This window comes from Hyalella azteca, unplaced genomic scaffold, assembly GCF_000764305.2.
Source record: "Hyalella azteca isolate HAZT.00-mixed unplaced genomic scaffold, Hazt_2.0.2 contig764, whole genome shotgun sequence".
Taxonomy (NCBI): domain Eukaryota; kingdom Metazoa; phylum Arthropoda; class Malacostraca; order Amphipoda; family Hyalellidae; genus Hyalella; species Hyalella azteca.
Genome location: NW_025931100.1, coordinates 17,590 through 44,203, shown reverse-complemented (window position 1 = coordinate 44,203; position 26,614 = coordinate 17,590). Strand labels below are relative to the sequence as shown.

The window sequence follows — 26,614 nt, the reverse complement described above, 5'->3', positions numbered from 1 at the left end:
ATATCGTCCATTGCCACTAATGCAACAAAATTTTTGGCTTTTTTTTAATATGTTTGTGATTTCTGAACATCTGAAATATTTTTGCAAACATTTTTTCTGAATTTCTCATGTATCATGCGAAAACAAAATCATTATTGTTTAAAAATGGCCTGATATTTAATTCAGTTATGATGAATGGAGATATTAAGAGATTTTATTAGATAATCTATTAGAGTATGTCACAACCTGATTATTTAAACGCATTGGATGGATGAAAATATCCGGTTTTAGAGCCATCAGACATCTTGCTAAATTAAAATATTGTTTCACAAATAAAGTAATTGCCTTATAGTTACAGAAAATGTCTAATTTCAAAGAACCTAGCATAACGCGAACCTATTTCAGTTCTCGGTCGAATACGGAGTTGTTCGAGTAGCACGACCTTCTTTCAAAACTTTACCAGTAATAACCCATTCACTTATTCACATTATTATGATCAATTATGCTATTTATAGATCAATTTTGATATTTATTTATCAATTTGGATCTTTATTTATAAATTTGGATATTTATTTATCAATTTGGATATTTATTTATAAATTTTGATATTTATCTATCAATTTTGATATTTAATTATTATTTTGGATATTTATACAATAATTTTGATAGTAATATATCAATTTTTGATATTAATTTGGTATTACAGGGTCTCGCTACCGATGACGTAGAACTGGGCAGGGATCCCAACCTGATTCGCTGCACCGACAATTACCAAGACGAGGTCGACTGCCGTAAAACAAAATCCATCCTGACCATGTTCAAGAAAATGGAAGCCAGGAATACGGGAGCTGCAGATGATGAAGAAGAGTCAGGTAACTATTCATTATTTCACAAGTATTTAAATCCATTGTCAATTATATAGCTAGGATATTCGCGTACGGGAGCTGGGGATGATGAAGAAGAGTCAGGTAACCAACTAGTCATTATTTCACAAGTATTTAAATCCATTGTGAATTACATAACTAGGATATTCACGTCTGCGGATGATGAAGAAGAATCAGGTAACTAGTCATTATTTCACAAGTATTTAAATCGTACTCTGAATTATATAGCTGGGATATTCACGTGTACTTGAAACCTGTAATTTAATATTTTTCTTGGAAATGAGTTTTAATTTTCCAGAATAAATATAATTGGCAGTGGAGAAACTTTATGACGTGAATTATTTTTTCAGTGATTATTCACAAGTATTTAAATCGCGTTCTGAATTATATAGCTAGGATATTCATGTGTATTTGAAACCTGTTATTTAATATTTTTCTTGGATATGGGTTTCAATTTGCTGGAAGAAATATAATTTGCAGTGGAAAAACTTTATGACGTGAATTATTTTTTAGTGATGATTCGTTGAATTTGGCTTTGCTTCTTGAATTGCATTATATTTATTTCATTAATTAATATATTTATTCAAATGGTAGATCAGTTTCTAGCCGCATCTTTATTCATAGATTTTTGCCACGCATTTTTGCAAGCATGTTTATTCAGCTTTATTCAGCTTCAGATAACACAATTAGATTTAAATTTATTACATATGTTTATGGCTTCATATTGTCATGAGCTATGCTCGTTATGTGTGAATAATAATAATAATGGAATGAATTGTTGAAATTAAAGTATTAAATATTAAATCCTTTAAATTACTCACAACATTTAACTTTGAACTACGAAGCAATTGTTCAACATAATCATCAAATACAGCTACTCTAATTTTCCACATATTCATTCACATGATCTCAATCAAGTAAATATAATAATTTAAAACTCTCTTTAATAAGATATTGTCCAGTTTCTTAAATTCTCCTAAGGATCGAAATAGAACAAATCGTAAATTTTTGTACTTGTTAAAACTATCAAAACCGGAATTCTTACGTGAACTTGAATAAAAATAATTCATGAGATAGCATACAAAAAACTTTGTTAATAAAGTGATAAATTTTTTGCTAGAATTTACTGATAAACACTTTTAGAATTTTTCTCGCTAAAAAGAGTTGATTCTGCCCACATCACACATTTGTGTATATTTTTTTTCCGTGCAATGAAATTCAGCTTCGTTCAAAATGTGTCCGCCAAATCGATTTAGTTTACAATCCTGCTAACACTTTACATCAACATAGCTTATTTGCTTAATAGTGCCATACTGTGTCATAATCATAATTGAATTTCTCTTTATAAAATAACTGAAAATAAATTTAAATAAACAAACAATACGAAAGTATCTGATTGAAGGTCATAAGTGCGTTTAAGTGGGCGCCAATAGGAAATTCAAAATAATTTCTCATTGATATATTTCCTACTTAACATTTTCAAATTCTATCCTCGTTGAAAATTTTGCAATCCTCTGATGCCTCAAAAATACTGAAAATCCCATCAATTTCATTCTTTTATAACACGCGCCGCCAAAGAATGATGACAAACTTCAGAAATAAATTAGATTTATATACCAAATGAAATTTCTGGTTCATGAATCAGCATACTCCATACGTTAAACTCGCATGGAATTGTTATTTTTCTGACGCTCTAAACTCGAAAATTCGGTTAATTTCAATTAACCTAGCAAGCTTTACGCACTTCTGACTTTCAACAGCAAGGGACCAAGGTTTTGGTTTACGAACGTCCCAGTGAAAATTTACAGAAGCGGCAGCTTCTGATTTGGATTACCAGAAGCTGGGGCGACTCTGAATTTTACAGACGCGGCAGCTTCTGATTTGGATTACCAGAAGCTGGGGCGACTCTGAATTTGTTAGGGGGTGGAGCTTCACTAACATTTTGTTTCTGCGTTTTTTCTTTTCGTTTGCGTGGCAACCAAACAGATATAGGTCCTCGTCCTTTGCACCGCTTTACTCCACCACCAGAAGGGGAAGACTACGACGATGAATATTCTGACGAGGAAGGCGAGTACACTGACGAAGAAGGCGAGTATAGTGACGAAGAGGAAGATGAGGAAGGCGGTGCTCCAGGAAAAGCTCCGTATAAAGATGAACTTCTACAGATGGTTAGTGCGTTCTGTAGCTATGTAATATTTATTAATAATATAACATTCAATTTGAGTCCATATCAAAAATTTTTGTCTATTCGTAATTCAATATAGTTGTGGCCTTCGGTTGCTAAATAATATATTTTTTTTATTTCTTTGATGGAATAGATGGAAAACTATCAGTTATGTCTATTCTTAGCTTAATAAAGTTATGATCTAAACTGTCTCGAGGTTTATTATGTTGCTGGAAGTGATATAACGATTTAACAGACACGTCCAACCGAAGTCTGATTATCAAATCAAATTTTGCAGTAGGATGTTAATCTATGTTAACAAAATTCAAAACAAAATTTCTAACTATATAATGTAAAGAATTAATCATTATGACCCTTCGTGCATATTCAGAAATTAGTAAACGTTTTCGACTTGTAACATGGAGTCTAATAGAAAATTCTAGCTATAATACTAGTAATTTCATAGAAATATTTGAAATTCAATTCTTTTCTATGTTCTAAAATATTAAACAAACTTTGAATGTTATAATAGGTTTGGTGAAATCTTTCTAAATTCAAATTCAATTGGAAAACATGAATTGACTTTTTCTCATACAAGTCTAACTTTACTTTCTGTTCATTCTTTACCAGCTGGTAAGTGAGCCGCGAGGTGGTATGTAATTCACAGTATTTTTTTTTTTTCAAAATTACCGGGAGGTTTTTTTACTCGTATGTTTATATCCCCATATTTTATTTCGCCGTCTGTCTTGTACGAAGTTTTTCGTTGGTGTTTCAAATATATTTTATGAGAAAATTCTTTGAACGAATAAAGATGTGCTTAACGAGTGTTTACTGGACACAAATTCGTTGAGCGCAAATACTGAGTTTGGTGCTGCTTGCTACTAACGAAATTTCGTGCTTACGAACTTGCAGTTTTTCAATCATGGTTTTTATCGATTGAATTTAAAGCTTGAAAAAACATTTGCAAAGATCTTAACATATAGAAGTTATGATCCCGAAAACTACTCAATTTGCATTTTAGTAATGAAGTTTCAGTCGGATTATGGATTATTTCTCGTAGATGCATTTCTTTTCCTAATAAATCATCGGCCTCAGAAAATATGCCCAATAAATCTATTAAGATTTGGTCAAAAATTTGTAGACTTTTAATCCAGGATTACTGGTACCTTTAGTCGATCGCTTTCCTATTAGCAATCTCATCACGATATTGCATTGTAAATACACATCAAGATGCAGTCTGTAGCGCAAATAGACAGATAAAGTATTATTGACTTTCAGTGATAATAAATTTCAAACTTTTTAAAGTTTACTAATTTGTAATGACGGGGCGATTAATGGTACTCAAAGTTAATGAGCCAACACTGGTATTGAATCATTTAGATAATACCTAATATAAGACGAAAATTATCCATTTATAATTTTTTTCCAATAGTTTACTATGTCTTTACTAACCGTATTAACTATTTACCATGCCTTGAATCATTAACTAATTGCTGTATTATTCTCTTCTTTATATATCGCTGCCCATCTCCGTCTTTAAAAAACAATTTATAAGAAAAGCTTAAAAACTTTCGATATTTAAAATATTTCTGTTCTGAGAACGTTTTTAATCACATTTAAAATCATAATTTCAAGGCACCTTCATAATATAAAAAATTATGCTAGAAATGAATAACTCAATTTTGAAAAAGTAACGCGTAATTAATAAATTTGTCTAGATTTATTAAAAAAAATTTGTGTTGAATACATAAATATGCAATATATCCTAGTAAAATGCACTACAAACTAATAAAAAGCACTATTCGTAATCGCTACTAAAACTATTCATACATTATATAACCCATTATGATTGAATATTTTGAAGTTGTTACTTGTTTTTGCACGAACGATTTTTTTCTACTTTTTTGTTCTATTTTTTTTTTTGTGGTACTTTTGTTCTTGTGTTCTATCGTTTGGAAGCATTAACATTTCTACTATTATCCATCCGTGCGTTCGATTGATGAAGTTCATCAATGTTTAATTAAATAATTAAACTAATTTTTTTCATTAACTTGCTTCACCATTTATCCTGGGTAATTGGCTGCTAATTCAAAAAAATTTCTGAATAACTTTATCTTTCATCGAATTTCAATCAAGACAAAATCTCTCTCATCATTTTGTATATTAAATTAATAATTATATTTATTGTCTGTGTTGCTATTTATTTCTGCTGCGAGATTTGCTTCTGACGTGAAAAATATTTGTTGTAATCCCCGTGTAGGCGTTAACAATTATTTCTAATTATATAATTCAAGACACTATTTTTTGCGCCTACGACTTTATAATTAATTAATTTGGTTCGTAATACTCAACAATCTTGCTTTAAATATTTTCAATCATGAATAATTTACTCCATTTCCTTGTGATATTTAGACAAATATTTGGTTAAGCGTTTAATCACTTTATTCAGACTTAAATACTTATTTCACTTAAATTTTTTTTATTATAATGCATACTCAAATGATGAGTTCCTCCTTCGATCAATGCTTGATCAATATTCGATATTAATTCATTCATTTGTATTATAGTTTGCATACAGTTTCGTTTGAATTCAGTAAAATCCTCGTATTTAGAATTCACTTTTCCTTCATTCAAATCACTAGTCAAGTAGATAAGTTAGGTAACAAGTCACGCACCTAAAACTAGATTTAATATTCAAACTAAAATTCACCTGCGACTGGTCTACACTTACTGCAGCAACAGGACCACTAGTTACTTCTCTACGGTAACTGGCTCGTCTACTCCTCTATTTAGTTAATTAATTAGTCAACTAGTTATTGTTAATCGTAACTGGCTCGTCTACTCTATTTAGTTAATTAATTGATTAGGTAACTAATTACTTAATTAGTTAACTGGTTATCGTTAATCGTAACTGGCTTCGCTATACTGCTCTATTTATCAATTTTAGTTACGTGTCTTTTAATCTGTATTAGTTAACTAGTTACCGTTAATCGTAACTGGCATCGCTAGTGCTTCAAACAATAATTATAACGATAACAATAATTACTACTATTGCAATCAACTATTGCAATATCAATTGATGCCTCGCTTGAATTTTTTGCTATTTTCGTTGATTTGTAGCTTGTTTTTACCATTGATTTATGCATCAGTTTTGTGGCAGTTTTAACCTATATTGCTGCAGTTGTTGTTGCTGGCTGAGAGTTTGTTTTTACTGAGGATTCTTTCCGGTCGCGATAATACAAATGAGACCTGAATTTTCTTGACCCAGTTCAACAATTTTAATTTTTTTACATTATTAGTCTAAAATGCTAAATGATCCTGATTTTGGAATAGACAATATAAAAGTTTATCCAATACATTCAGTAAATTAATTGTGAATTCATTCAATGAGAGTTTTTTTCTGAAATTTTCTCTAATTTCGGAAGAGAACAAATTTTCATGTTTCAATTAGTTTACAGTATAACTGGATCATTGCCGTTATTTTCTATTCCTGGTCAAATTGCTCGCTGAAAATAGTAATTTTTTTAAGGTGCTAAAATTTTCAATTGCTCCAGATTTCAGATTTTTAACAGCATGTTTTTCTTAACATTTGATGTGTGAAATTTAACACTCTAGGAATGTATATACTTTCACACTTCAGCTTCTCATATACGCGTGTGTTTTGTACATGTGTGTGTTGTATATGTGTGATTTGTACATGTGTGTGTTGTACATGTGCGTTTTGTACTTGTGTGTATTGTACATGTGTTTCGCTCTCATGTGTGTGTTGCACATGTGTGACGCGAGCATTTAGCTGAAGCTGTGTTCATACAGAGTAATCAGAGCTGAGACGAGAACACGTGTGTCTGTATACTTGTATTCCTCAGTCTCTAAGATCTTGTGTAGCTGTGAACACTTGGTTATTTTTTCTGTATTTTTTAGTACCCAAAATTTTCGGGAATGATTTTTCTGCTATCTTTTGGCTTCATAAGGTTAAGGTAGAACAATTTCCTGATTTCAATAACATTATCTTGACATTTCATGCTCATGAACGAACCAAAGCTATTCTTATGTTAGGCAAACACAAACACATGAGCATATAAACGCACACACACAAATGCACATGCATGAAAATGTACATGAAAACAAGCGTATGTATTTACGTACACAACCTTGCGAGACAGTCTCCCCTGAATCTCGGCACAGTGCGGTTAGAGCTCTTCTCATCTAGTCTTTTCAATTCAATGGTGTGTATAAATGATTGAATAATCGTGCTCCTGATTTCATTCATCGAGCCTGGTGATAGTACGGGGAGAATTTATATGTAAAACAGTGAATTAAATTGATTTGTTCAAGTGTTTCAAATAAAATTTGTCATTAGGAAACGTATGTTTGAATTTGACGTAGTGATGATTCAGAGAAGTAAGCTTCGTTTCTCCGCTTGAAATATTCTGGGTCGCCTTGTGTGATCATACTTTTGTAATAACTGTTTTAGAACAGAAAAATATTTGAAAATTCTTATATTTCATTATTTTATTTTCATATTGTAACCTAACTTCTAGTCGTTTATCCGATACGTTTTAATTATTTTAGCTTTTCATTGTTTTCGTTGTTATAAATCTTTCTTCATTATTCCTTGAAATTTTTTGTATCAGTACCTCCATTCTTGCTCATCATTTCCTAAGTTAATTTGTATTATTTTAGTGCTCTATACAGACTGAGAAAGGTAGCAAGGATGCATAGGATGTTGTGTGTCCTGTGTGTCCTGTCAGTTTCCCGCGCTTCTGTGGAATGTAGCAGTCGGGAAAACTTGATCCTTTTGTATGAACGTAGAAAAAAGTGGCAACTGTAGTTGCCTTTTTCTAACAGCTTATGAATTTGCCACTGTGGTTGACTGTATCTGGCCTAGAACTTTTATCTCGTTTACCTGCTTGATTTACCTGCTCGTTCTGTTTCTTATGATGTTGCTGTCATTAGTAAAATATAGATCCAGTCTTTTATAAAATTTTTCTCTCTTTTCTCTATTCGTCTTCTTTTCATCTTCTCCCATGCAATGTTTTTTTGCCTTTTCGCAATTTTTCATGCAATTTTTCTGAAGCTAATGCTGTTTTCCTCCAATGATTGTCTTTCTTTCGCATCATTAAGTATTTTTTTTAGAAATGTTGGCATTGCCCTGAACTATTTTGGAACTAAAATTTTGGTTGCGTCACGAAATAGACTAATTAATTACAATAATAAATTAAATTGCATGTATCAATTTCAGGCGATCCATTCATTCCACAGAATGTTTTCTTCCAACCTTCTTGAAATGTCTAATGTTAATGTACATGTTATTTGAACCCTAATATTGCACATATATGCTATTAAAACAGTTTATGTAACTTTAGCCAATTTGCAGAACATGTCGTTTCAGATCATTATAAATTTCTTGCAAGATTTATACGTATTTAAACGTTTCATTAATCAACTAATTAAATAATAATCATATTTTTTCGTATCACACATAATATATAAAAATGGCAGACACGACCGTTATTTTAACTAAACCATTAAAACCATCGCACAACCCCCAAAGTTACATACAAAATGCTCGTGGAATGCGAGTCATATATTGAATTAAATATTCATGTAATTATATATTAACGTACAACGCAGAGTGCCTGTGAGGCTGTCGACTAAACTTACATATTAATAAATGATAATTTAACAATTATTGCCTGATTAACTAATTAATAGTTGTATTAATTGAATATCTGAACATTACTTCAAATGTTTGCATTGACGCAGAGTGCCCGTAAGGCTGCCAACCAAACTTCCATGTTAATCAACGTTAACTTAACTGAACAATTATTGTTTGATTAATTAATTAATAGTTATACATAATTGATTATCTAAACATTACTTCATATGTTTCCATTAACGCAGAGTGCCCGTTAAGGCTGCCGAGCAAAAAAACACATGCTAACTGAACAATTATGGTTTGATTAACTAATTAATAGTTTTATATAATTTATTATCTGAACATTACTCTAAATGTTCACATTGACACAGAGTGCCCGCAAAGCTGCCGAGTTGCGCGCTAAGTTCGAGAAGTGGGAGGCAGAAGTTGACCGTCACAACGACATCAATAAAAGCAACGGCGTCGAGGATGAAGAAGCGATGCCTTCTCTAGACACGGCGCGCAACCTTAAGGCGATGTTCGAGGAGAAGGCGCAAGAAGCGGCCAAGCCACAAGTCAGGGAACGGGCCAAAGTCAACAGATTTGTGGTGAGTTTTTATTTATTTTTTTTTTTTCAAATTTGGCTTTATTTCTTTCCTGGTGAATGGCGTTGAAAGAGAACGTTATAAGTTGATTCCGTTGATACGTCGTTTAGTCAACGTTATTTCAACGTTATGTCAACGTTATTTCAACGTTATTTCAACGTTATATCAACGTTATATCAACGTTATATCAACGTTATATCAACGTTATATCAACGTTATATCAACGTTATATCAACGTTATATCAACGTTATATCAACGTCATATCAACGTCATATCAACGTCATATCAACGTCATATCAACGTTATGTCAACGTTATGTCAACGTTATGTCAACGTTATGTCAACGTTATGTCAACGTTATATTAACATTATTTTAACGTCATTTCAACGTTATTTCAACTCTAATTCAACGTTATTTCAACGTTATTTCAACATTATTTCAACGTTGTCTCAACGTTATTTCAACGCTGTTTTATACCTCCAGGCAAATGTCGTTGTAACGGCTTTGATTACGAGATCATCAGCATTAATTCAATTTCAGTTGCTTTTTGGCTTCTGATGAGAGTAGTACTCCTTTAGTCGCGTTTTCAGAATTTTTATGTTGTATTGATTGGCAAGAAATTTAATGTGTAAGTTAATTTACCGTTCATTCATTGGTACTGAAATTATTATTAATTGATAGAAGTTTTCGTCGGCTGGTCCCGTAGTAACCATAACATTTAATTTTACCTCTTGACTACGACTTTGCCACCAATAACATTGTCAAACACTGAATGTCTCCCAACATTAACATTAATTTTATGAGAATGTCTGCGTTATGAATAACGTATATTATAACGAGGATCTTTTTATTTATATTTGCACCATTTGACGAAGTTGATTACTAACATTCTTTATTCATAAAACAGATTATCTTCATACATATAATTTTTTACTGGCCACATTCAATCAATTACCTTGAACTATATGTACACGAATTGATTATCGGCCTTTTTATTCAAGTTATAATAAAATATTATTGAATTGCGGGCTTGATATAGAAATTTAGTCAAATATAGATGTATTTTCAACAGTCGGCTTGGAAAATTTCTTCTCCGCACGAAATATTGTTCCAATTTATTAAAATTTCATGTTGTTCCTCCTCAATATTCGTTATTAAAATCATTTCATCATAAATTTCAATCCTTCTTCTTCATACTTCGAAATTTTTATTCGTTAGACGTGTGCTATATTTTCAATTAACAGCGAGTCGAGACCCTCATGTCCTCATGGATGAAATATCTAATTAACACAGAGTTGAGGCTCTTGTGGAATTAATTACCAGTCTAATATTTAATTAGGATTTAAACGAGACTCTCCTAGAATCAAAACAATAATCGTGTGTTCAATTAACCTGGCACGAGCAGTTCGCGGAACTTAATACCGTAAAAGCCATGGAAAAAATCAACTATTGAGAATTCAATTATAAATTATACGTTACTCGTGCAGCAATCAATTGACGTGTGTTGAATCAATTATGAAATTTGACTCATATAAACTATCACCTGTTGAGTGTTCAATTAATCATAAAATATGATTATCATGGAAACACACTGTCGATTGTTCAATTAACCATTAGTCGTGACTGTCATGGAAACAATCTCCTGTCGAGTGTTCTGTTCAACTAAAAAGTGACTGTCATGGAAAACAATAAACTGTCTAGTGTCCAATTAATCATTAGTCGGGACTGTCATGGAAACAATCAACTGCCGAGTGTTCAATTAACCATTAGTCGTGACTGTCATGGAAACAATCAACTGTCTAGTGTTCAATTAACCATTTGTCGTGACTGTCATGGAAACAATCAACTGTCTAGTGTTCAATTAACCATTAGTCGTGACTGTCATGGAAACAATTCGAGTGTTCAATTAACCATTAGTCGTGACTGTCATGGAAACAATCAACTGTCGAGTGTTCAATTAACCATTAGTCGTGACTGTCATGGAAACAATAAGCTGTCGAGTGTTTAATAAACCATTAGAAATGAATGTCGTGTAAACGAGCTTCGTATGTTCAATTAATCAGTAGACGTAACTCTTGAAGCAATCAACTGTCGTGTGTTCAATTAATCATTCGAGTAACCATAATGGAAACAATCAACCATTTCGGTGTTATTGTGTGTGTTTACAATTAAAAAATAATTAACCTTGTGACGTGCACCTAACAAGCAACCTTCTAACCGTGATGCTGGAATCTAACTGCCTAACAGGTATGTCTAACCTTTCACTTATTAATGCAGTTTGTAGATAATATTTAGCTTTATTTTAATGAAGTTCGACAATTCTGGATGCTGTTACAATTAGATAATAATTGAGATATTTTTTCCTGAAATTATTCTTGGATGGATATTTAATAATCTGCTATTGATAGAAAAAGTCGAATAGAATTAACTAAATTTTGAAATTCCCGATCAAATATATTATCTATAAATGCAGCATGTTGCATGAAAAATATGTAGTAGTTTTTTAATTGCAAGAGCATTGGTTAGTGAAGAAATGATTTTAAAACACTTGGATGATAAATTTATCTGCTGTTTACTGAAATTAAATTTTATTGTTGCTGAATGATAGAATGTCTAATGATATATTTTTTTCAGTGAGGATGACTGGACGATTTTCCCTGGACTTGGCTGGTTGTTCGCAATGAAAATGCAACATTTTCTACTTAAACTTTCCTTCCTACTTGACATTTCCTACTCAACATTTTCTACACAACATTTTCCACGCTACATTTTCTATGCAACATTTTTTACCCAATATCTTTCTCGCAACATTTGTTACCCAATATTTTCCTTGCAACATTTTCCTCGCAACATTTGTTACCAATTTTCCCCTCAACATTTGTTACCCAACATTATCAGGGTACCTAATATTTTCCACTTTATATTCATTACTCAAAAATTAAATGTTTCGAAAATATTTGTCAAATATTTACACACAAAAATATCCTCACAACATTTTCTATGCAGCCTTTCCTACATACGCAACATTCTTTACAACCTAATTTCTACTCAACGGTTATACACAACATTTTCCGCTTAGCTTCTTGCACACAACATTTTCCACACAATATTTTCCACACAACATTTACAACACAACATTTTCTACACGACATTTTTCACACAACATTGTCCACTCAACATTTTCCACACAACATTTGCTACGCATTATTCCTACGCGGGATGGATTTGAAGACGAAAACCGCACCGAACGTCGTAGAAGTGAACAGAAAACTACGCTCCGCAGTTCTTACGCCAGCTCAGGATTCAACAGAATTCAACCAATGAAAATTGATGAAGCTATTCGCTGTAGAAATTTATAGCAAGTCAATAGAGGCTGGGTTGAAAGTTTAATTAGAAATGGAAAAACTGACGATTTAAGGAGGTCCATTTATGCATGTGGATATTATGGTTTAAAAATGAAATTCATCCATTCATCGTAACTAATGGTGAATGAGATAAACATCTAGATATACATGTTTGCATTTAAATTTTGAACTTTAATGCTATGAAATTTACTGAACCTTTAATGAGATTCCCCATTAAATCGGGCACATTATCAACTTTGAATTTTGTTTGTTGAATTTTGTTTTTTCAAAAATTTGTTGAAATAAAGCATGAACACGATTTCATTTATACGCGATTAAATCTAGACGTGACTGGTTTTGAAGGTAATTGGATCTAAATTAAGGACAGAAGGATTGGACTAGTGATTTGCACTATAAGTGAATAGGCTTGTTAATTGTCAATTCGAGGTAATATAATCTTGCGTGTAGATTCTGCGTTTAATTTGGTTTTGAATCTGTGCCTAAAAATCAATATTTTTCATTGCAGATTTTTTTTCGAATAAGTACTTTTTATCTGCATACATAATTTTTTTTGCACGATTGGTTTCAATGTAAAGTTCAGTGTAAAGATGAATTCAACACTAATCCGTTAAAAATTTGAAGAAGCAAATGTTGCACCTTTTAAACAAATCTGTTTGTGCTGGTGTATGTTTTGAAAATTTGATTGACGGAGCATTTTTTGAAATGTTGAAAATAAGCGTATTATGGATAAAGCATAATCTGTCCTCTTGTGAATTACGAATGATTTTTTAGTGTTCCAAGACGACACATTTCATGAGCTACTTCATGAATAATTTTAGCGTATCCATCGTTTCTAGCATGTGAATAATGACCGTCAATTAATAAATCCGTTAAAAATTTCGATAAATTTTAATACAAGATTTTCAACAAGATTTTTTCAATGCTCTCATGTTAGATAAATTTCAATCCCTTAGCTTGGGGTTAATTATTCAGAATTAAATTCAAATGCTTTAAAATTCTTGAAACTCATTCGTTTATATTAAGTTCCAATCCATCTTGGAGACGGTCAATTTTATAATTATTAAATCGTAGATTTAAGGTGTGTACAAAGGCCCATTTATCGTGCCAGTGTTTGTTTGCATGTTTAAAATGCACCCTAAAGTTTTTTTGGTTTCTTTGTCACCGAAATTCTTTTTCAGTTTCTCCTTTGCTGTGTCACTCCAGAGAGGATTTTACTTGAGATGTTATTCGTTGGTTTTTATTTTGCATTCTAAACTGATTATGCGCCCTTCTATATTTAATTTTAGTTTTAAATTTGCACATATCATGCATTGCTAAAGCTGGATCTAAGCAGCTATTTTGCTTGAACTTTATTGAATGTTTTTTGCCGAATTCAAATCGTTTCTTTCGCTTATTCTGTCTCCCGAACGAATCGTTTCTTTATTTACGTCATGTCCATCAGCTTTATTATGTAAAACAGTTATCTTTTATCAGTTTTATTTGTGTTACCGCAATTATTCTCCTCAATTCTGACGCATCTTTTTCAATTGCCCATATTTTTTCCTTGCGGTTCATAAATTTAAATTTCCTTATCAAAACTCGTTCCTTTGCCCTCTTATATATTAATTTTGTAAACTTTAATGATTAGGTAAAGTAATGTCCTAAGGATTGAGTTGATTTTGTATAGCCTAGCGTTTATAAGTTGACTTCACGTAATAAAATTCGGCCATGATCTTGTTATTTTCTACAAGAAATAAAGAATTGCTAATCTATGCCTTTTATTACTCGCAGCATTTAATGTAAAATAATAAATTGTTTTAATGTCGATTACTTTTGTAAACTTTTTCGGAATCAATTCCCTATAAAATAATTTGTTATGTTTATAGGGAATTATATTACATAACCAATTATGGAATTGATTATTCCATAATCATTTATTATTTTCAAGTCCAGAATTGTGCAATTGCATGTCGTCTATTCGAATAATTATGACAGTGAAAACATTAATCATTTTATATCAATGGATTATTCATCTATGTTCGTTATATGTCGGAAAACAGAACAACGAAATTTATTACAATAAAAGGAAACTGACGACTTGAACATTTATGCGTTGATAAACTCTGTAGACAGTAAAAGCAAGTAATTTATTTTTTTGTGTGTTTATTAATGTGGCGATTGCATTCTTTCTAAATGATATCAGAAGGGATATGCTATTTTTAATATAAAATATTTATGCTGCAGGGCGCAAGATTTCTCTTGCGAGGGGTTGTTTGTATCGGTCAGATGATTTACTTTTGATTTATTTTCAATTGAGAAAAAATAATGAAAAAGTTATTTTCATTTTTTATAATGAATTTCGGAAATGGCGAGCCCCCAGAACCCGAGCCTCAAAAAAATAAAATTTTATCTTATTTTTGCATTGTAGAATCCGACAAAACACTATGAGGAATGGATTTCTCTTCATATCCTCTAAATCAATTGGTTAGTACAAAAATTACTGTAAAATTTGTAATTTATGAACTGAAAAATTTGAAGTTTCACTATCCCGTCGATGGGTAACAATTCAGGTTGATTTTTTTGTGTTTTTTAATCTAATATTTCTTTCGTCCTATTCTTGCGTGTCATATTATTAAGCAGTTACATTCGAATTTATTTGATTTTCTCACTGCATCTGCTCAAGTTATTTACTTTTTTTTTTGGATTTAATGTGCAGTGGAAATTCTCTGTCAGAAAACTGAGCTGGATCGATCCATAGCTTTATATCTTTTAGGTTCGATTACAATTCTTGTTCTTATTTTTATTTTCTAATTTATGTTGTCTTCTTCTCAATTAGTTATTATTGTTAAATCTTTTATAGTTTTCTTCCTTCTTTTTTCTCAAATTTCTGTCCCTTAATTTTCCTTTTACAGCGATTTTTGTGCATATAATTTTTCTTTCTATTGATGTTTTCTTTCTATGGTGTTTTTGCGCCGAAAAATTTTCTACGTGGTCTTGTCTTCTGAATTATGAATTAATTTTTGTCAAATTTTTTCTTCCTCTAACTCTGTGTTATTCTTTCTTCTTCCTGATTTCTTTATGAACTTTTCAAATTATTCTCGTGGTTATACAGAGACTGAAACCACTGTTTTCTTCTTATATTTTCTATATTCAGTGAATTTTCACTAAGTGAATCGAAAAGAAAATTTCCCTGCTCCAAACAATCGCTCCAAATAAAATTCATGTCTGGCAGGTTTAAGGTAAGACGCAATTTTTTACCGTCTTGCTTTTCAATCGATGTAATTAATATGATTAAATCCCTCCCTTTACCCTACATTTTTTAAATCTAATTTTTTAAGATAATCCCCCAGTATTTTTTGTATCCGATATTTTGAGACAAGGCCCCAGTATTTTTTTAAATGAGATTTTGTAAGTCGAACCTTCAGCATTTTTAGAAAAATTTGTAAGCTCGGTATTTATTTTTTTCTACCCTATAATTTTTTCTACCCTACGTTACCTTTAAACTGAATTTTTGTTGAATTCCCCAACCTCAAAAAAAATTGAATTCAGAAGAAATTGTGCCTAATAGCAAATTTCATCTAAAAATGTAGACTGAAACCAGATGTTTAATTGAACCTCAATTTTTGGCGAACAGTTATCCATGTCTACCCTATTTTACCTTATATATTTTCAAACTTCTCTTGGTTTCCGTTTCATTTTATATATTTTTCATTTGTTGCCTTGCTTTCCACTTTTCAACTTTTCTTTTCTACTGATTCTCTTATGTATTTCTACTACTTATTCTCTAATACTAGTGACTATTCACGCTACTAAATTAGCATTGTTTTCTAAATAGCATTTTATTTTCCGATGTGCTATTTGCTGAAATATTATGAAAAGTATAGGAATGTTAAGTATTATAATTGTATAGCTCTGATAAATAATTAACATAATATTACCTATAGCTGTACTGATTTCTAACTATATGTTCAAGAAGTGAATAATATGCACTAAAATGGGTATGGGTGGAACATTTATTCATGTCAGCATAACTAAGTAATCTACTATTTTCAAGACTCGCAGAAACCACTTCAGCGCCTTAATTTTAAAATAATACAGATCTACCGGAAATAATTAAAATAATTGCACTTTAGAATCATTGGCGTGGCTTATAATATATAATAATACAAGTAACTCTAACCAATGATCAATAATATTCTTAAATGTTGAAATCATTTATGAACACGATCCGCTTATTTCAATTTCAATCACTCAATCATTCTAGTTCTAGTCTAGTTTCAATCGCTCAATCATCGGAAGTAGAATTTATATTTCTATTTTCTGAAAAGCAAAGCTGCCCGAAAAATCTTTTTTGGAAAACTTGATTAATCTGTGCCTCACTTGCTTTTTTCGAAATTTCTCAACTCCTCCAAGAGAAATGAAGGCTGACATCCACAGCAAATGAAGTTATTATTAGAAGATAGTGTTAAATATAACTAATTTGAAAATTGATTAAATTTAACACTTAAATTTTTAAATTAATTATTGTAAAAATTAATTTTGAGAGATAAATTTTATTAATTGCACAGGGCGGCGGAGGAGACCAGTGCCCAGCATGCAGCAAGACGGTGTACGCGATGGAGAAGTTCGAGGTCCAGGGCAAGATTATCCACAAGACCTGCTTCAAGTGCTGCAAGTGTAACAGCCCGCTCAGGTAGTGTAACAGTCCGCTCAGGTAGTGTAACAGCCCACTCAGGTAGTAGTGTAACAGCCCACTCAGGTAGTGTAACAGCCCACTCAGGTAGTGTAACAGCCCTCTCAGATAGTGTAATAGCCCACTCAGGTAGTGTAACAGCCCGCTCAGGTAGTGTAACAGCCCGCTCAGGTAGTGTAACAGCCCACTCAGGTAGTGTAACAGCCCGCTCAGGTAGTGTAACAGCCCGCTCAGGTAGTGTAACAGCCCTCTCAGGTACTGTAACAGCCCTCTCAGGTAGTGTAACAGCCCTCTCAGGTAGTGTAACAGCCCTCTCAGGTACTGTAACAGCCCTCTCAGGTAGTATAACAGCCCTCTCAGGTAGTGTAACAGCCCTCTCAGGTAGTGTAAAAAACCCCTTAGAAATAGCTCTATCCGCTCATTTCGCCCTACTTCCAATCAATCTCGTAATAATAATATTGATAAAATTACGATAATATTGCATTTAAAAGTGATTACTTGTTCAATTAGTAGAATGTTTCCACAGTTCCCTTTTCATTCATAAATATTTATGTATTATGTAGAGTTCTGAATGTCGGCGCCCATGGCTCATAAACTTCTGCCACCACCTCATAATCTTCTGATGCCATTAATCGTATTTATTCCTGCTAGGTGTTAGCTTGGTGTTACACACTGCTAGGTATTAGCTAGGTTCCTTACCCGCTGAGCCAAATGTGCACCCTATTTCCTGAAATAATTATTTATTTTTTGAAGAAAAATGATGATTGATTCGTGGAATCACCCAATGATTGGGAATTGACCAATCACCATTGGGAATTGACACCCCAATGATTCGTGGAAAAACTCCATATCATATTCGCAAAAAACTGTTATACTGTTTTATCATAAAATAATTAATAAGAAAGAGAATTATTAAATACATTAATAATTAATGTAGAATATTTAATAATTTAATTAATCAGTAATGAAAATTAATTATTAATTAATTGATAATTTTTAATTAAATTGATAATTGATAAAGATTGAATAATAATAATTAAATAATATCATAGACATAAGTTTTTAATTGTATAGTTAAGAACCATGTTAATTGTGTGGGCAGCATGGTGACGTTTACGATGGGTGGTGGCAAGCTCTACTGCAACTCTCACTACAAGCAGCTCTTTACTGAGAAGGGTAACTACGATAGCATCCTGTCCGGCTCCGGCGCATCCACTGTTCAGCAGTAGATATTTTCACGTGCGATTGTCATGTGAAACATTAGAAACGCTACTGAAATTTTCTGAAATTTTGGGTCACTTAGAAGGGTAACTACGATAGTATATTCTCCGGCGCATCCACTGTTCAGCAGTAGCAATTTTCACGCGCGATTGTCATGTGAAACATTAAAAACGCTGCTGAAATTTTCTGAAATTTTGGGTCACTTAGAAGGGTAACTACGATAGTATATTCTCCGGCGCATCCACTGTTCAGCAGTAGCAATTTTCACTCGCGATTGTCATGTGAAACATTAAAAACGCTGTTGAAATTTCCTGAAATTCGGGTTCACTTAGAAGGGTAACTGACGATAGTATCCTCTTCGGTGCATCCACCGTCCAGCAGTAGTAATTTTCACGTATAATTGTCATGTGAAACATTAAAAACGCTGCTAAAATTTTCTGAAATTTGGGTTCTTAATTAGGGAAATGGTACTACATTTTTGGTTCAAACAGCGGAGCCTTTTATAGTCTAAACAGAACGCGGATCTTGTTCATTGCAAGAAACTTTTTGTTCTGAAATTAAGAAACATATTATTCTTGAAATCAGTGCTTTACAGTCAACATTGGTTGTCATGTTATGCTCAAATTACGTTGCAGTTTCCCATTGAAGTTCATAATCAAGCCTTCAGTCCTTATTATTTTAATAATTTTGCCCTAATATTGCAGCACTTTATCCCTTGAAACTGCTTCACCTAGATGCCTACGTGTTTTGATTTTTACAAGTCTGAGAAATTCAAATGAATTTCAAAAGGAATTTGTTAAGTCACTATTTATTAGAAGTTTAAGTGACTTCTACTCAAGTCGTATTCTTGGAAGATATCAAAGTTTACTAGATTTATTAAGAATATTGATGTTTGATTAGAGCGTGCACATGACTACTCAAGAAAGAAATAATGATTATAGCTCAGAGGTTAAGAGATTATATACTTTAAGACCAGAGATAACACCTCGTGAAAACATATTAAACAGACACCTCGTTAAATCAAGGAACGTTTGATTTAAATGTTAATGGTAAGTTTCCAGTTTCATTTGTCGATGACGCTACTCAATTCATACCGTCAATAACATAGACAAAATTTTTTGCTCTAGTCCGGTAAAAATATCCCGATCAATTTTCCCAACAAAATTTCCTCCAACCATCGCTTCAATTTCCCGAATACAGATATTGCGAATACAGTTAAATAATCGTTAAAAAAATCTATCCCCATTTCCAAAGCACAAATGACTTTTTCTCAATCGAACGAATGCTTTCTTCTCCTATCCCAATTCCTAATCGATCTTTCCTGAACTAAGTTTTCACCGAGTTTTTTTTTATGTTTTCGCGTGTACTATTTGCTAATTACTGGTAAAATTCTATCGCAAATCACTTACTTTTGCTCATAAGTTGAAACACAACTGCGGATATCATTTATACACAATGATCTAGCCTCGACATTTTTCGAACGCGTTTTATTTTTGAAAATGTATTGATATAGAAAAAATTATCGATTCTGGTTAGATAGTTGGAATACATACGAAAAAAACTCTGTGGAATCGAGGGATGTCGGAGGAGGGATGTCGTTTCTCGACATCCCTCTTCCTCTTAGTTGGCAACTGGAATAAGTTTGCAATAAGTTTTAGAAGATTTTCTTCCATCTCTACCTGTTGATGGTCATAGTTTTTTTCTGTTTATTTCTTTTGGCATACATATTGAGTATTGTACCTAATTCAAGGTATATGTGTCATCGCATGGAAGATTTTATCAAAACTTTATTCCCATTTAAAAAATAGCATGTAGCGCTACACAAATTCTGTGTAGATATTATTTGCCTTGTTTACTGGATTATTCTAATTAACATTTTTGATTCGGAGAAAATTGTAATATTTGATATTGCCTGGTCGGTATGACCAGGGAATATCAAATATTGCAATTTTTGGCATTTTTGAAAGCTATTTGTCTTTTCATGTAATATTTTCAACAATATTTAGAGACTATGACCTTGGAAAAAAATTATTAACCAGCCCTCACGTTCATCAACATGAACAACCTTGATAAAATATTGGTTAAACTGCTCTTAAAGAACCAGGTTATATTATGTGGAAAGAGGCATAAATTATATTGTGTATGAAAATAAGACACATAACATGCAGTAAAATCTTTATAGATTATTGAGAGCCGTAGTCAAGCAAGAAGCGTATGTAGTCAAGGTGTTCAGTCCAGCTTGGTAGTCTGCTTTCTTCTGACATTACGTATACTTTACTCCGGAAAATACGTAGTACGCTTCAGGTTTTCTTTTTTATTCATTTCAAGTTGTTTTGTTTATTAGTTTCAATACAATTTACCTTCTTTTAAATAGATGTTTCAATTTACTTTTTGATGAAGTTCAAAGTTTATCATACTTTCACATTAGACGATTGTCGGGTAATATGTGTGATGCATTCGTCATTTTTGGAAAGTAATCGGATAGAAAAATTTAGATTTATTTTGTCATGAATTTCTAATCTCAATTTATTCAGATTTCCTGAAAAATTTTCCTCAGTTACACTAAGAATTCTAAAATTTCATTCATGCACCGAATAATATCTACAGCCGTTACTTTCATCAGCTGATATTTTCAATTTCTCAATAAGTTATTATTTTATATTATTGTTCTTGTCACTGTGTATTAATGAATCAATTATATATATGCATTATTTCATTTTTACTTTTTATTTTCCTTGGTTTAATAATTTATAATTTTGCAGAAAATTTACTTACTAAGTAAATTTTTTCTTTCTTTTCTATTGCTTCTACATGCTATCTGCTAGCACTGAAAAAACTGCAATTCACACAGCACAATTTCTCTTTCAATGAAAAATATTTAGGTTCCACACAGCACATTAATTTTCTGTGAAAATTATATAGATTTGATACAGCAAAAGATCTTCCATGAATGAACGGGCGCTTTTACACAAACCACGATCTTTTTTAATAATGATAATCAGATCCCTTATCGTCACAGTCAGAGCTTACGGATCTACTGCAAGCTTCTTTCTGATCTGTGACTGCCAACTACCTTACAGTGATCTCTGATCAGCTGATCTTTGTACTTTCTGATCTACTGATTTTAGTGATCTCTTTAGATATCTACTTACTATACTGACGATCTACCCTCAAACATATTTTCCTTCACATAAGTTTTTTTCCATTTCATTCCACAAGTCTACTTATCCTTACATTTTATAGTTTCATAATATTGTTCTACACTTAAATCTACACGAATAATAATCCTGATCTATAATGGTTTCAGAATATCTTTAGTAGAAAAAAACACATCACAATTTTTTTGGTTTAATTGCATTACTTTACATCAGAATCCACATGTTTAATGATCCTCAGGTTTCAAACTATTTAACATCCTGGATTTCCATTATCATAATGAACTTAAATTATATTATCACCTCCTAATCAACAATTTATACATGATCTAAATTATTTTCTTCTTAATAATCTTGATGCTAACATATACACTTAGCTAACTAACTTTCACTTCAATCAAAACTTGTACATGATCTTTTTTATTTTCCACTTTTTCTTTTGGGATCACTTCAAAAATTCTGCCTTAACGGTTGAGCATTAATTCATATTTCATATATCGTCATCACTCCGCTCTACTTGCCAACTATTTAATGCTAGTAAACATCATGATGGTAGTATAGCTTCCTTATAGTAGACATGCTAAAGAATTTTGTCCAACAATGCTTTCTAGAATCTTTTTCTCATTTACTGAAATTTGCTGAAATTTATTCATTTAAATATTTCATTTATTGATTTTATTTTGTTTCTTTAATTTCAGAAATTTTAATTGTTTCTTAATAGCATTTTTTAACAATTACATTGGAAACTGCGGCAGACGCACTTGAATCGCATCAACATTCATAGATTTATTCATAAAATCTCACAAGTTTAAATTTTAGCAGGCATATCGGTGGCCACTGAACGGCCGACGGTTGACCACCGATAATTCTGATAAGATTTTCAATATTGATTGAATTTTATTTCAACATCTTTCTTAAAACCATCGCTGACTGTCCTGCTCTATATTAAACCTTTCACTATACCCTATTAGTAGCTAAAATATTTATTTTAGCTTCCCATGCAACTGGGCAGGATCCGACAGGAGCAGAAAAAGAAGCCGCATATGATAATTAATAGTATATCATTTAATTTCATCTATGAACATAGTCGTGCGTATTCGTAATATTTTCATTCAAAATCCAGGCAATAGAAGTTTGATGTTTTAATGGAAGTGAGAAATTTTCACACTAACGACCATGCGAATTATTCTCAACATAATGCCGGGAGAATTTACTCCTGTAATTTAGCTTCCGTTATGTTGAAGAAAAATTAATTTTTAGTATAATGCACGTATTAATCAGAATATTCTACACGTGTTTGATGGCTACCAAATGACTTCTCATATTCGTACCTCAGAAGTGCGTATTTGACTTATAAATATCGAGATTATTTAGTAGATATCTCATGGCAAAAATGATAAAAATTTCATCAAAATTTATTCGAATGAAAACTTACAAAACAATCACTGAAAACATAAATTCATCTATAAACTTGAACAAGTTTCACCGTTAATTATCGTAACTCTCTTGACCAATTGTTTTACAGTTCGAAAATATTAATTTTCCACAAAAAATAATGCACTTCATATATGCATATTTAGTTTCACGTCGCCTGTAACTCTTCCGTCCTTCTCTGCCGTAAAAAATTAATTTTCAAGAGAAAAATTCGTCCACTTCTCAAAATTCTTGCATTAATTTATAGCTTGATTGAATATTTGTAACTGAAGTCATGCGAAATGTACAATAAAAGGAACAATAATTTTAAAAGCACCAATATGAAATGGAAAAGCAATTACGATTTGCCTCAATTTTACAACACTCGAGTGCAATGATAAATAATGCAATAAACAATTGTTAATGCACTCGTGTGCTGTACTGAATAATACAATGGATATTTATTAATGTAATCGAGTAAAATGTTCACAAAACATAATTTGAACGTGCATGTAAAGTAGTGAAAGTTCGGAGAGTGAACAGTCTATTTGTTGATACTACATAGTCAAATAGTTACTACATACTACATAGTTCACTACAAACTACATAGTTCACGAATAGTTAACATTAATAATTAAAAAACGAGCACGGACACATTAATTAATGATTGCATAGTTTAGTGTAACTATGAAGCTAGTAGCTTGCACTGGTTTACGGTAGAAAGAAATTTAGATCAAAATAGTGTCACGACTGTTGTGTGTTGATATAACCCGTAGTAAGGTAGTGACATTAGTAACTTTAAAGAACAGCTGTGAGACGGTATATTGAGTCATAGTTAAGTATTAAAGCCTATAGATTTTATGCACAATTGTTGAGTTGAAATCACCATTTGAAAAGTCGCCAGGCATCTGCACTGCCGAGGAAAGGGAGTTCATTTGTTATGGGCATTTTTGTGGAAGTGACAGAAAGATGTGTAACATCTAATCATGCAATATACGAAAAGCGAAGCGCAATATAACATTTCACTGTCAACCGGGTAAAGTAAAAATTATTATTATTAGCAAAAAAGTTTTATTAATACAGTAAATATTTTCATGAAAAATATCATTTCACTTTAAAATGCAATTGGAAAGGCATAAATAATCGGAAAGACAGTAAAAAATTACTTCGAGGTTAAGAAGTTAACTAGCTGAGTGAGAAGAAATTTGGAAATAGAATAATTATATTTCAAAATTGGAAATGAATCCGAAAAATGAAGAATGCGAATATTCATTATTAAAAAATATTAAAATTGTTCATATGCTTTTAATTATTATATTTAACTGATAATTGTGCGACAAACATAATATAACTATGCGTCAATGTTATGTTATATTAGGTAAAAATAAAAAAATTCTATGTTATTTTAACAATGTAAATTCGAAATTGACTTTAATTTTTTGTAACTGAAATGACGCTATATATATGTGAAGTCAAAAATGCATGTTTGATGATAAAATGCATAGCAATACAATTTGTGTTAGCACTTAGTGTGCAATACTTTGTGTTACACATCTATGATAGACCATTTCGATTAATTACATGACACGCGGTAAAAATATTTCAATTGGGACTGCATTTTATTTTGAATTTCTAATATAGTCTCACCTAGACCGTAACTATTTATTCATTAATTTTACTACCTAAAATGAATATCCATCGAGTTTTGATGCACGGAGACAATAATTGATGCGCGGAGACAATAATTGTTACGAAAACAATAATAATTGATGCACGCTTACTGTTTTTCCTCGTGTTTGTTGAGCTTTTTGATGTCGTTGTTAAAAACTTAATAGAATTTATCCCAGCAATGCATATTATTAACCTTTAATTTATTAATTATAAATGTTCATGCATATACACGCTGTTTTCGAAATGATCTTGATATACGAAATTCACTCGCATCGTGACGTTTATCTATTTGTTATCTCGTTTACAAAATACTGACGCATTATGAAGTTTTTTTCAACGCGATTACAAATATATTGTGTGCTCGATGTATGCTGACGACACAAAATTTATAATACAGTGAAGAATTCGTCGCATAAAGTACAGTTACAAGGTGATCTTGAAAGGCTGGTTGACTGGGCTGATAAGTGGCAGCTGCGTTTTAAAGCTGACAAATGTAAAGTTATCCACCTCGGCAAGAATAATGAACAGCAAGATTACAATATGAGAAGACACGGTTGCAACGACAGAGTGATGATGTCGAAGTCGGCAATGAAAAAAGATTTAGGAGTTAATATCGACAATGAGTAGAAATTTTCTAAGCATATTGAAAGTCAAGTTAATAAAGCCAATAAACGATTTGGTCTAATCAGACGCTCTTTCGAGTTCCTAGGTGCAGAAACGATGAAGCAGTTGTTTGTTGCTGTCGTGCGCCCGAACCTAGAGTCTGGAAACGTCGTGTGGTCACCGAAACTTGAAAAGGACACAAATTTAATAGAGAATGTTCGAAGACGTGCAACAAGGATAGTTCCCGGCTTGAAAGACAATTCTTATGAGGAAAGATTAAAGATTATGAAGCTTCCAAGCCTCAGTTATCGACGTCTGCGTGAAGACCTTATTGAAGTATACAAGTATACTCATGGCTTATACAAGGTCCCCGATGGATTACTAGAATTTGAAACAAGAACCAACACCAGGGGCCACGGCTATAAACTAAAAAACTGCGTTGTAACACATACATGCGACATTTCTTCTCGCTTCGAGTCGCTGACATGTGGAACAACCTCCCTGAAAGCATCGTTGACGCTCCGAGTATGAACGCCTTCAAGAACAGACTAGACGAAGCTATGCAGGAGCATATGTTCAGTCTTAAAATGCCTAGCAACTTACGGACCAGGCAATAAGTCCAGCAGCTATCTCAATCAATCGTCAGCTATGGAAAGATCGGGTTCCAGAGGCCGGATCCATTGTGAATCAAGTCACGAAAAGTTCATGAATCGGCAACAGGCCATGGGCCTATTTCTTCAACGCCGAAACTTCTATTCCATTATATTCTATATTTCAATACTTGAAGTGATGACTTATTCGTCTTTCAAATTACTCAGCAACTTAGAATTTCCCTTTACATTGTCACACTCATTTCCTGGAGTAATAGAATGTGACTTAATATCGTTTTTTATTGTCATATTATTTTAAACGATTCTGAATGAAAAGTTCATGCACAAAATTTTCAGAGCCTGGAGATAAGCGCAATCGTTTATGCAGTACCTTTTATTTGATGCTTGACATCCAACAAATCTTTGGCCAATACTTACATCAGCTCCAGGGCTTTCTGGAGGTTTCCACTTGTTTTTCCATCAAATCTACTATCAAATTTACTATCAAATCTGCTATCAAATCTACTATCAAATCTACTATCAAATCTACTATCAAATCTACTATCAAATCTACTATCAAATCTACTATCAAATCTACTATCAAATCTACCATCAAATCTACCATCAAATCTACTATCAAATCTACTATCAA

General features: G+C 32.1%; 1 protein-coding gene across 1 annotated transcript in view; it reads left to right on the top strand.

Moving 5' to 3' along the window:
* LOC125177988 overlaps positions 1 to 20,518 on the top strand; it is an 83,999-nt gene extending 63,481 nt beyond the window's left edge. The window contains exons 21-26 of the mRNA XM_047880789.1: positions 686 to 851; positions 2,850 to 3,031; positions 3,658 to 3,660; positions 9,058 to 9,273; positions 17,185 to 17,309; positions 18,412 to 20,518. Of these exons, the coding sequence (XP_047736745.1) occupies positions 686 to 851; positions 2,850 to 3,031; positions 3,658 to 3,660; positions 9,058 to 9,273; positions 17,185 to 17,309; positions 18,412 to 18,538 (819 nt within the window). The 3' untranslated portion in view covers positions 18,539 to 20,518. The remainder of the gene's footprint in view (positions 1 to 685; positions 852 to 2,849; positions 3,032 to 3,657; positions 3,661 to 9,057; positions 9,274 to 17,184; positions 17,310 to 18,411) is intronic.
* The last annotated feature ends 6,096 nt before the right edge of the window (positions 20,519 to 26,614 follow it).